Source organism: Heliconius melpomene, chromosome 11 (genome assembly GCF_056956725.1).
Source record: "Heliconius melpomene rosina isolate 202511_hmr_F chromosome 11, ASM5695672v1, whole genome shotgun sequence".
In the NCBI taxonomy this organism is placed as follows: domain Eukaryota; kingdom Metazoa; phylum Arthropoda; class Insecta; order Lepidoptera; family Nymphalidae; genus Heliconius; species Heliconius melpomene.
Window position 1 is genome coordinate 11,895,378 of NC_140399.1, and position 12,563 is coordinate 11,907,940.

The 12,563-nt window shown below is 36.0% G+C and overlaps 2 protein-coding genes across 4 annotated transcripts in view; both read right to left on the reverse strand.

Moving 5' to 3' along the window:
* Nucleotides 1-3,153: 3,153 nt before the first annotated feature.
* On the reverse strand, nt 3,154-6,264 carry P5CDh1 (delta-1-Pyrroline-5-carboxylate dehydrogenase 1). The gene has a single exon (XM_085192524.1). It carries the CDS (start codon nt 5,572-5,574, stop codon nt 3,871-3,873), a length of 1,704 nt encoding a protein of 567 aa, XP_085048650.1. The 5' UTR covers nt 5,575-6,264; the 3' UTR covers nt 3,154-3,870.
* Nucleotides 6,265-8,095: 1,831 nt separating this feature from the next.
* LOC146534949 (uncharacterized) overlaps nt 8,096-12,563 on the reverse strand; it is a 46,464-nt gene continuing 41,996 nt past the window's right edge. For all 3 annotated transcript variants that reach the window (XM_085192522.1, XM_085192523.1, XM_085192521.1), the window contains 2 exons: nt 11,979-12,101; nt 8,096-11,642 (listed from right to left, as the gene is read on the reverse strand). In XM_085192522.1, coding sequence (XP_085048648.1) covers nt 11,491-11,642; nt 11,979-12,101 — 275 coding nt within the window. In that variant the 3' untranslated portion in view covers nt 8,096-11,490. The remainder of the gene's footprint in view (nt 11,643-11,978; nt 12,102-12,563) is intronic.

The window sequence follows — 12,563 nt, forward strand, 5'->3', positions numbered from 1 at the left end:
AGCAACGATTGATTCTGTACTCTTCCAGCAAGCCATTTGGATTGAGGTTGTAAATGCCATAACTGCGTCATCAATTTCATCTTCATTCTTGAGAGATATTTGTAGTTGTAAGGAGTCATCAACAAGGGCTCGAAATAATTCTCTTTTTAATTTTATTACTGTACAACCTCAATTTTCTTTGCTTCTCTAGCACATTAACACTGATTGTTAGTATCACAGGAATGTGGTTGGAAGATCCGTCTAAGCAGGATTCAATGTGGTAGAAGTATCGAGAAAGTCCTTTCATTATGAAAAAGTCCAAGATATCAGGCAACTTGCTTGTGTCGGTTGGCCAGTGGGTAGGTTCTGGCGTGGCAATCGTCGTTAGATTGTTCTTGTCAACACATTTTTTGAGTTCTCTGCCTCTAGTAGTAATCAGTCTTGATCCCCAATGAACATGCTTAGAGTTCCAGTCTCCTCCAGCTATAAATCTAGGTCCATGACTTTTGATGTATGCTGTGAACTGCTCTTCTTTTATCTTATGTTTTGGTGGACAGTAGACTGATGACACATTGAAGTGACCGTTCTTATCTTTTATATTTACTGAGGTAGCCTGAATAGACTCCGTATTATACTGTGGCAGCTCATGGTGTTCGATCGAGGATCTAATTATTACAGCGGTGCCCCCGTGTGCCGTACCATCAGGGTGGTTTGTCGTATATATGTTATAACCCTTCATGTTTACTTGGCTACTGTTAGTAAAATGAGTTTCAGTAATAAGGAGTATGTCAAGTTGGTGTGTTTTTAATAAAATTTCAACTTCATGTTTGTTGGGCGAAAGACCATTTGCGTTCCAGGTTGCTATTTTAATTTTATTTATTTTGAGGACAGTTTGTTAACAAGTGTTGTCAAGAGCCCCAACATGGTGCTCATCTGTTGTAATATAATGTCAATTTTTTCAGACTGTTTTATGAATATTTTCTCTATTCGGTCATATGTTGGATGTTGGTCAGTTTCTTGGTTCGGTCGTAGGTTATAAGTTTTTATGGGGTCTTTTAAGGCTTCACTGTATCTTCTTGTTACATTAATGTCGTTGATTATTACACCATTTCCATCCTTCTCTCTATCGTAGAGGTTTTTAAGAGGCTGTGATTGGGGTTCGGTTCTCCTTGGTAGTGTTCTCTTTGATGTTTTTCTTGTAAGGATTTCCTTATAGACCTCACAACCTTTATAATTTGAGGGATGTGGACCAAGACATAGAGCGCAAGTTGCTGGAGTGGAGCGATCAATTTTAGAGCAGTGTTTGGTAGTGTGAGATTCTGCACACTTCAGATATCGAGGTGGTCTCATGCAATAGTTTTTGGTGTGTCCATATTGTTGGCACCTTTGACATTGTACAATAGTATTTCTTTTCTTAGGGTCTTCTATGGTGACAATTTGGTGATAGATACACCTAACTTCTTTTGCAGCTTTGTTTTGAGGTCCAGGTTGCAGATTTACAAAAAATGTAGATGTAGGCTTCTTATCAGGTCCATACCTAGCATTAATGATTTCACCAAGTACAGTGTTTCCAGTTTCTTCAAAAGCACTTATTATAGCTTGGTGTGGAGTTGTGTGGTGCAGATTTTTGATAACAAGTCTGCAGTTTCTATCCTCTTTTCTGTTGAAGGTATGGCCGATTAGACCCTTTTCTCGAACCGCTGTGATGAGCTTTTTATATGCTTCTACATCTTCACACATGATCCTCATTTGAGTTTTGTTCACTATCCTGTATTTAAAAGTTTCCTTTTTTGTTGCCGTTTCTAAGAAATCGGTCAGTTTATTTAAGTCTCCTATTCCATATAGTATAATAGGAGGAGGTTTACTGGGTTTCTTTTCCTTAGGGTTTTCAGCTTCTTGGGTAAGGGGTAATCCATCAAACATGTTAGAGGTAGGAGTGATTTCAGGAGACTGTGAATCACGTAGCTTTCTCTTCTTCTAAAATACTTTATTAAATTTCTACGTTAAACGAAGATAAAATTTGCTTTTTACACTATTTTGAAATTGCGAATAGTTTTAGAGAAAAACGCATTTAATTGTTGACACATCACGCCGTTCACACATCAGCTGTATCGAGTCAAGTTTCACTTATCCCTTACTCTTAGCATATAAATAAGTGTATTAGTTACGTTGGTCATTTAATGTAGATCAAAACTGTCTTTTACTGTTTTTCATTTTAATAAGTACTTTAGAATATTAGTAGCACAGATTTATAATTACGGTACCTACCAAAAATCCTTGCTGTGTAAAACAATTAGAAAATCCTTATTGAAACTACGAAAATGCGGGTTGCATTAGGGTTAAATTAATTTTCACATTATCTTAAGTGCTTTGCAAGCATACATTATATGAATAATCCAGTAGTTAAAGCGGGCGAAGCCGCAAGAGGGTCGCTAGTACAACTATAATTATGATTTAAAGTATAACACAATTATTAAGGCATACCTACTACCTATACTACAAATACGTCGCCGTCTTCATGATTAAAAAAAAAAAGATCTACTATAAAAGACAGAAAAATCTACATCAAGCTTAGCCGAGGTTCGAGCCCCGCAGGGGGCGCCCTTGCGTCGTCGGCACTCCCCACAGGCAGCCACACAGTGCCTGCATATTTTCAGGGACAGAGTACCCTCTTCCCTACCCACCCGGTGTCGCTGTAAAGGTCAATAGGGCTAACAGCATTAACCTCAAAATCGAAAAAAAAATTCAAGCTACCACTTCAGTATGTATCATACATACTGAAATCAGTTTACAATTCTCACACAAGGATTAGGAATAAATATATATATATCCAATAAATATATTTTTTATCTTCTCGGTACGTCGTTTTGAGTTGTTTACTAAAATTTTTAAGAAATTAGTCTTATTCTTCACTTACGAGAATTTTAATAGATTTTACGACGATGGTCAAGATTGAACAATTATGACTGAATGAAAAATCATTATGTACTGTTATGTATGTACATATGTTACTTTATATATAAAAAGTAGGTAATTAAGTCATTTTATATATAAATATATACACCATATATTATACACCAAGAACAATGTTAAATTGGCTTAACTTAAACAACGTTAACAATATATTTAAGTAATTAAATAAATTAAATACAGTAAGAATTTAAAATAAAAATCTTTATGAGCATTAAAATTATTTATTGACTTACTTTTACTCATAAACACAATAATTAACAGCATCGTTAAATATAAATTGTAAATTATATTTTTTTTAACATATAATAATTGAAATGAAACTGAAGCATCCAATTCCTTTTCTAATAACTGCAGTAATGCCGCGACATAGATATTTGTCCAGAAATTAACAAAAACGATAACAAGTATATAAACTACATCTTGCAGACTCTATTTATTTATTTTCATGTAAAAACCATAAATGCAGTAAATGGATACAGAGAGCAGACGAGGGCGAGATATCAGATAAATACATAGCGCGAGGAACGGACTGATAAGAAAGCAAATACAAAATATAGAGATAAGGGTCAGTAGTACGTGGAAGTCGACGGAGCAGCTACTGTGATATATTACGTTATGAACAAACATTTACAACAATTATCCCCATGGAGGACTGCAAGTCTACACTATCCTGCTGCCGATCGCGAGGTAAAACCGTAAACTAACTTCTACATTACTAGCCACTGCCTGATATGAATGTTAAATACAACTTGCTTATAATAAAATATGACTCGAGTGGCAGTCGTGATAAACATTGTTGTAATGCTCACACTACTTCATTAAATAATGCTATATTGGAAAGCTTTATGTAACATGATACTAATTTATTTATTGTACTGGTTATTTATCTATTATCAGGTCATTCAGCCCTCCATTAGTTTATTCTCTCATGTATGGGTAGTCAACATCTCGGAGGGGGACAAATGTTTCTTTGATAGATTGAGGTGTGGTCCAGCGCATTACATAATTGGGTCCTCCGGCCTTGTCGTTGGTACCGGACATTCGACCACCTCCAAATGGTTGTTGTCCCACCACAGATCCTGTTGACTTGTCATTAATATAAAAATTACCAGCGGTCATCTTCAGTTCCTCCAGAGCATGTTCCAGGAACTTTTGGTCTGAAGCAAACACTGCTCCAGTCAATGCAAACTTAGTGGATGAGCCCACAAGGGAGAGAGCTTTGTTGACATCACGGTCCTCATACACATACATAGTGAGGACTGGTCCAAAGATCTCTTCAATCATAAGTTTGTCATGAGGATCTGAAGTTTCAATGATGGTGGGCTGCACAAAGTAGCCCTTGCTGCCGTCAAAGTCACCACCTCCCAGGATTTTATTTTTTGGATTATTTTTGGCATTTTTAATGTATCCTGTGATCCTTTTGAAGGCCTTGTCATCTATTACTGCTGCAGCAAACACCTTAAAGTCAGTGGGATCCCCAAATTTCAGCTTAGCACGCTCCTCCAAAAGGCCTGCTTTAATTGGCTCATACAAAGACTTAGGAACATATATCCTTGAGCATGCAGAGCACTTCTGTCCACAATATTCGAAAGCAGAGCGAATTGTAGATGTTACAACTGACTGTACATCAGCTGATGGGTGGATGAAGTGGTAGTTTTTGCCACCGCACTCTCCAATGAGCCGGGGGTAGTTCTTGTACATATCAAGGTTTTTACCAACCTCATTCCAGAGCCAGTTAAAGGTAGGCACAGATCCAGTAAAGTTAATACCGGACAAGTGTGAGGATTTAGTAATGGTGCGACCAAATGTAGGGCCATCAGCTGGCACAAAATTAACAATTCCATCAGGTAAACCTGCCTCCTTCATGATGTTAAAGATACGCCAATTTGAAAGAATAGCAGTGTCAGAAGGTTTCCACACCACACCATTACCCATCAGAGCTGGGGTATATGCCAAGTTACCTCCAATGGCTGTGAAGTTGAACGGGCTGATAGCAGCTATGAAGCCATCCAGGCCTCTGAACCTGAGCGAATTTCGCGTGACAGAGGGATTTTCGGAGATTGGCTGATATTTAGCATTCTCCTTCAAAAAGAAAACATTGAATCGAAAGAAGTCAATGAGTTCTGCAGCAGCATCTATCTCGGCCTGCACGACGGTCTTGGACTGGCCCAGCATGGTGGCGGCGTTGAGACGCTGGCGGTGCTCGCCGGCCATAAGATCCGCCGCGCGCTGCCAGATACGGATACGTTCATCCAGGGGCGTGCGGTCCCAGCGGCGTTGTGCCTCGCTCGACACCTGGATCGCTTTCTGTATAGTCTTCTCGCTGGCGTAGTAGTACTTGGCGAGCTTGCGGCCATGGTCGTGAGGCATAACCTGGTACTGCGGCGGGCCTTCCTTGATGTTCTCACCCCCGATAACGATTGGCACCTCCTCGGTGACGGCGGAGGTGCGCTTCAGCTCGTCCATCAGGTCGGCGCGCTCGCGGCTGCCGGCGCGGTACCCTAACACGGGCTCGTTGTAGATGCCGAAGTCCTGGAACTTGGGCAGCTCGACGACGCTCGACGCGCAGCGCTCCATGGAACGTGCGCGGAGCGCAGCCCTGGCACATATTGTAGACATCATTTTGTTTTTCTTGTCCTGCGAGCGGAGATTATTTCGTTGTAGTAGGCTCGTTACGTAAAGGGGGCGCGACGCTCACTCACTGCTGGCCGCGGGCTCGCGGCTCGACTCTCAGCGCGACGCGGAAAAATACGCAAATCGCAATTGGCTTTGGCAACGACGTATGACGTGACGGTGACCTTCACCAATTCACATTTTAGCGATCCATACAGGTTAATTTTCGTGAAGTTATTACAGCGACAGCTTCTGTGAACATGTTATGTCACACTAATGACAGAACGTGAGTTGTGTTCTTGTGGAAAATTTTCATTGACATTAGCAAGCCCGGTTGACAACAATATCGGCATTCGGCACCGCGTCGACCGCTAGCGCTGAGAACAAGTTTTTTTAAAAACAATCGAATAAAATGTAAAAAACTGCATAATGTAGATTATGCTCTCTGGATTTACAAAACTCAGCTGATGGGGCATAGACAGTTAAGGTTAGATGTCTCTGGAAAGACAATCATATAAGACTGTATTATTTTCGCATGTCCAGCCTTTAGAATACAATTAAATAATTGTATATTATATATTTAATCTTAAAATGACCACTCCAATTGTGTTTCAAAGTAATTTTCTTATAATTAGTCACACGAAACGTTTAAAAATAAGGCTGCTTCAAGGAGACCGTACCTTAACGTAAAGTAGTGATTCAGTAGTAGCAGCACTAGGCGGCACTAGGCGGCACTCGGCGGCGGGGGGTCACTAGCGCGCATATTCGAATTGGATTGACCCACATGCAGGCGCTGCAGGGCGCAGGCGTACAGGGTCTAGGGGATCAGGGGGAACTACACCATTATATAAATTAGCAATATATACAATTAGAAATATACTCGCAGTACGTTCAAATTTATCGAATATCATATTATACATACTTATTTGTATCCCGCACACAGCAGGATAGGCAGGGAGGGATCTTAGTGTTGAGACACTTCGTTCCCCACTTTCCGTCAAATTTTGCAGGCATTGCGTGGTGAGTGGCGGAACCCAATGCCGCGCTTTGTCTGGACTCTGGACACCAGAGCGAAGAGATGGTAATATGAATTTAAATAAATATTTAATTTCCTCGAGTAGAGATTGAACTCACAACTCACTCACGGCTGGCCTCATATTCAAATTAGCAATTACGTTAAAATTAATACAGAGAGAAACAGAGAGGAGTCAGGGAGAATCAGAATAAAAAATACAGTGTACACTCGCGGCCTCGCCACATACCACCAAGACCACCATACCATTGCCAAGGGGAATGATGATGAATACATTCAATCGTGAACAGTACGTGCCTGTTGATAGGAAGTTGATGGTTTGGTGGTGTTCGTTATTATTATTATTTCGTTATTTAAGGCTAACTAAGACTTACACCGTAATGTTATATAACACCGTATGCCTATAGCACTTCTGAAGAATGCAGCTTTCGTACAAAACAAATATAAAGTAAATCGGACCAGTATATCCAGAGATCTTAGCGCTCCAGTCAAAATAAAAAAAATATATATTTCCGTAAGTTATAAAATATACTGGCTATTGATAAAGTAAAATTGCCCTCGCTTCTGTTGACCGGCGACTGGGGCATGGGAAGCATGGGGTACACATACTCGTAATACTATTATCCTACTTAAGCAGATATTATTCTTATTTATTTTATTCAACGCAAGTATTCACATACTCCCTATTGCATATTATTTGAAGGTTTTTGGTTCAAATCTCAAGCAATGGCTTGCGAGATAAGAACGAATTTTAATAAAACACATTTTATTAATTTCAATAAAATGTGTTCTTTGTAATATTTATACAGGGTGGAAGAGGCCGTGCTCCTTTTACTGAAACTGCATATAGGGTAAAATATTTCAAACCCAGAACTAAAGAAATTAATCAAGGTATCTTAACAGTTTGGACGTAGGATATTTTTTCATTTCACAATTTTTATCCATACCCGTTATCCGTGGGACGCACACATACGTGTGCGGCGTTGTCGCTTTGACAAGTAAGACAGGTAAGGTGCGTGTTTATGTTATTCTTTACAAATGGCGTTTTATTTTAAAACGATAATTTTATTATTTATTTTGTTTGAAAAAATAACTATTATTTTTGGGAATTATTTTTTTTTCTGAATTATATTAGGTTTTTATACAGTAGTTAAAACTGTGCTTTCATTTAAAGTGGTACTGACATTTCCACCCTGTATAAAAATGTGGTCTTTCATCAACAATAAAATCTTAATATTTATGCATGCTATTGTTTTTATACCTTCCGGAGTTCCGTACCTGTCACCGGAGCGTTGAGATGAAAATAATGAATTCCGCCGACTTGAAATAAAACTAGCAATTCTCGCGTTTACAGTCAGGCGGACGACCATATTTGTTGTACATAATAAAATCATACCTTCAAATCTATTTTATCAAAAAAAGTACTACCAATACCAATATCTATATATATAAATATGTACTAAAAAAAGGAAGAATAGGTAAAGACATTAAAACAAGCATCTGTATATGTGTACATTTTATTGCCGTTTCAGCATCAGCATATACAGTCAAGCTCGCGCTCGCACATTGACCTTCCATCGTCTTTGCTTGCAGCTAAAACACCCTTGAGTATATAAGAGCTTCACAAACTCTAAGCCATGAAAATTCACCAAAAAAAGTCTTCTTTTCCACTTTATGCCAGCCTAAATAAAAATTGTAACTCCCAGCGCATAGCATGTATAATATAAAACTAAAATAAAAGTGTAACTAACGCGTATTCCTAGGCATTGGCAAGTGTAAGCGTCGTGTCGCCGTAACAATATTAATATGACACTCGTTTGCCTTGTCCGCACTCACTACTGTACTGACTAAGACTAACTTAATAAATGCTGTGCCACCAGGTTGAACATCCAAATCAAAATTGCAATACAAATAAATATAAAAGTATAAAATCTACTAAAACAATTACAAGACATGTCAAATTCATTTATTTTTTTAATTAAATAAGCTAAGAACAAGAATGGACGCACCTATAGATCGGTAAGCACCTGGCAACACTATCCCAACACTAAAAACTATAAGGCAATATAAACATTACAATCACATTATATGTATATAAACTAGCGATTAAGATTAAAGACACGGACCTAATCTAATATAATATATCACTATAAATGTATATTTGTATTGTATAATGTATATAAACATGTAAACTGGCAAAATTTTCTCATATAAACTTTTTAGGAATGAGTTATGGAATGATAGATACACTGACAGCACCTTGGAGTGAAATATATTTTAAATATGTCATATAATTATCGTATTTTACAATTTATTATAAAATTCATATTTGTAAAATAAAAAAAAAATCATTACTAATTCCGCTATTTATAAACAGACTGTTAAAAATGCTTTTTGCTAAAATTCTATAACTTTATGTTTCTATCTACAAACATAAGTAAACAAAATCACAATTTTTCCAGTGTTGTCAGCGTAATCAATCGGAATGTAAAATAGTTCCAAATACAATTACATAGTATAATCTAATCGTTAAGTACTTAGATATGACTTGCTTACTTGAGCGGAGCTTAACTTACATAGTTTTGGCATTATGTTGCTTCTATACTAACATACATAATTACATATGTGGCCACAAGAGATACATCAATGTCCTGGATTTTGGATATGTTTCGTTGGAATAGATGATCAACAATTTTATGTTTCTTTCCCTGTTGCTAAACTTTTGAGGGTTTCATGCTTAATCCCGCATTTGTGAGGGAAGTAGAGTGAATGCAGTGTCGACATTTTTTTTAAATGTACATTTCTTAAATATTTGACGTGGAATAAAGTGAGTGACTCACAACTAGATTCTTCTACTTTTCTCACATTAAAACACATGTTATGCATGTGTTTTCTCTTTCCTATTACATGCGTTCTTTTTAATATTATATTTTAAATACTTGAATAGTATTAAAACTGATTTTAATAAATTGTATTAAACATAAAATGCATGAAGATTATCTCAAGCAACCACTAACTATCATACAATTTATTATTTAATATAATGAATAAGACAATATACATTTTAATATTATTACAAAAATATAGTATTTTGATTAAAAGATAGCAATAGTTATTGTTACCAGAACTTTGTCATATAAGAAAAAATGAAACAACGATTTTACGTAAGTATCGACAAAAATCTAAGTTCTTTAAAAAATCGAATGAATCGACATTTCGTATGGAAGACCTCTATTTACATCAGGAATGTTACGGACATAGCATTGCGGGTCTTAATGCGCATACTAACAATACGTTTACGGATGTATAAAATTATTCGTTAGTTTTGGATAATGTCACTTACAGACTTACATTATTACACTTACATACTTAATGTCAGTTACATTTCTGAGAAATTTATTTTAAATAATGATATATTGACAGTTTGTTATATTTGTTTTTATTTTATTTTTAGTGACAAAAGTTTTTCGTACTTATCGCTACTTTGTACTAAGCGTTAGCGTAGGCAATACCAAAAATATTAATCTCATTTAAATTTCACTCACATCCTATATTTTCCGAAACTTTTATATCGCATTTGGTTACGTTTACGGATAATGTTTTACGGGTTACGGAGCTCCGTAACATTCCTGATTTATACTGTCATGGTAAAAACATGTCCTCCTTATAAATATAAAAAATATTCTAAAATTACAATAATGTTATAGAGAATGCTATTAATTAATATAATTACAATTAATAATTGTATCAAATATTGTAATTTCATTGCAGTGTTTTGGTTTTTTATTTTTGTATATTATTTTTTCATTCTTTTAAAATAGTCTATTGTAAGCGACTAGAATTTTTGTATACTCGCTTTTATACTTTATATTTAAATGTCTCTATGCAATAATAATTTTGTTACTTAAATTTTACATAACGTATTGCTATATATAGTTGTATACTACATTTTTTTTTATTTTAATCACATTTTAGGATGTATTAAAATTTTATTATATTTTAGCTTGTAAAAATAGTTACTAATGGGAATACTATAACCCCCCTCAAACAGGTAAAATACCATCAAAACCCGTTTACTTTTTAATAACTATAAGGATTTCAATACATATGAAAGTCACATTTTTACTTTAAAAAAGAAACAATACTAAATTATTATTGCATGATGACATTACAGTCTTATATTAAAACCCATACATATTATTTTATAATACAAAATTACAAAAGACAATGAGCAAAAATCGAATCTGCATGATTTTTTTTGTTTTACATCATAGTTCCATTACATTATACGTCAAATTTAATTTCTAGTTTCGTATATTTAATGGGGAATCATATTAATAAGCAATAATTGAATAAAGTAGTTTAAAACTAATTTACAAATATGCATATAAATTACAAAAAGCCATATATATATATATATATAAACTTAATCAGATTTAAAATCGAAAATTCATCGAAATAAAAACATACATCATTGTCGAATGAGAGCAATGAAGTAAACGAATTGAATTATTAATCAAAATATAAATAATAATAAACAATACGATACGAATGAATGAACTACATAATTTTTACATCACTATTTGAACTCGCTGAAGTACCAAAAAAATTGTGAAATCCCTTACAAATTTCGAATGAATGACTCAAATTTTGATATGACTATGACGTCTATATAGTTTCACTCATACATTTTGGTTTCCTTTTTTTAATAGATTTTTTAAATGACTGTCTTTAATAACACATAAGAGACATAGAATGAACATATGTCTTTACCACTCAGTGGTGATAGTAGTAACTTAAACGAAAGTAGTAAGTTTGTTTAGTTCCACGCGCTAATCTCAGGAACTACTGGTTAGATTTGGAACATTATTTTTGTGTTGTATGGACCCTGCTTAGAACAGCAGGTCGGTGGCGGCGGAGTGTGCGCGCGATGCGCTCCACGAGGGCGCGTCGGCGGCGGCGCACGGCCGCACGTCGCCCTCACCGCCCTCACCGCCCTCCGCACTGTCCTCTATCTCGATGACGGACGTGCTGAGTTCTGAATCTGGAATTTTATATAAATACACATTTAAGAAATAGAAGAAAGAAATGGAGAATTTAGTATAGAAATAGAAACGAAGAGTCGCAAAATAGAGGGTACTCGTAGAATTAAAGAATACGCAAAATTGTACAACTACCCCCTATTTTTATCATGATTATTTTTGTCTTTGCTCGCATATGTGAGAATAATAGGCATATACTTTGCTTATGTGCCGGAATCACGATTTCCCTCATCATTTCTCAGCCCGTCAACAAATACGAGTATATGATTGTGTTCTAAATATACTAAAGTACATTGATTAAAATTGAAGAATAGAAGAAGCAATAGTCAATCTACTACCATGATTGCTATAATCGTCGCCAGCTCTGTCCGCCAGCGCGTCGTCGTATCGCCGCGTGAGTCCGAGCTGGAAGGAGTCCGCGCACGTCTTGCTCGGCGTATAACGCCCCAGAGACGCTGACACTGTATATAACACGAAGCAATGTTTTAAAACTATGTAAATACTTGATTATATTCAATATTTTTTAAGTGAGTACAGTTGAGTACGGTTGACGAGAATTTCGACCACGACTCATACAGTATGTACGTAGTTAGACCGTAGGTAAGACAAAAACTCCGCTTCCCCTAAGGATGCAAATAAGGGGATGAAAGTTTGTATGGAAAAATCTTTAAATCGCCACCGATTTTTATAAAAGTTTAAATTTAGACTCTTAAAAATGGTTTATTAGAATTCACCCCTAAGGGTGCAAATAAGCTGCGTGCGTCCACTAGTATTGTTGCAAAGTTCACTTGGTTTATTAAAAAAAACATTAGTAAAGATTAAAACATTTCAAATGTTAAATAACATAATAAATCTTGAGAAAAAAAAATCCGCTCCGTTAAACAGCTAGCTTTCTACGTTTAAACCATTATAATAATGTAATT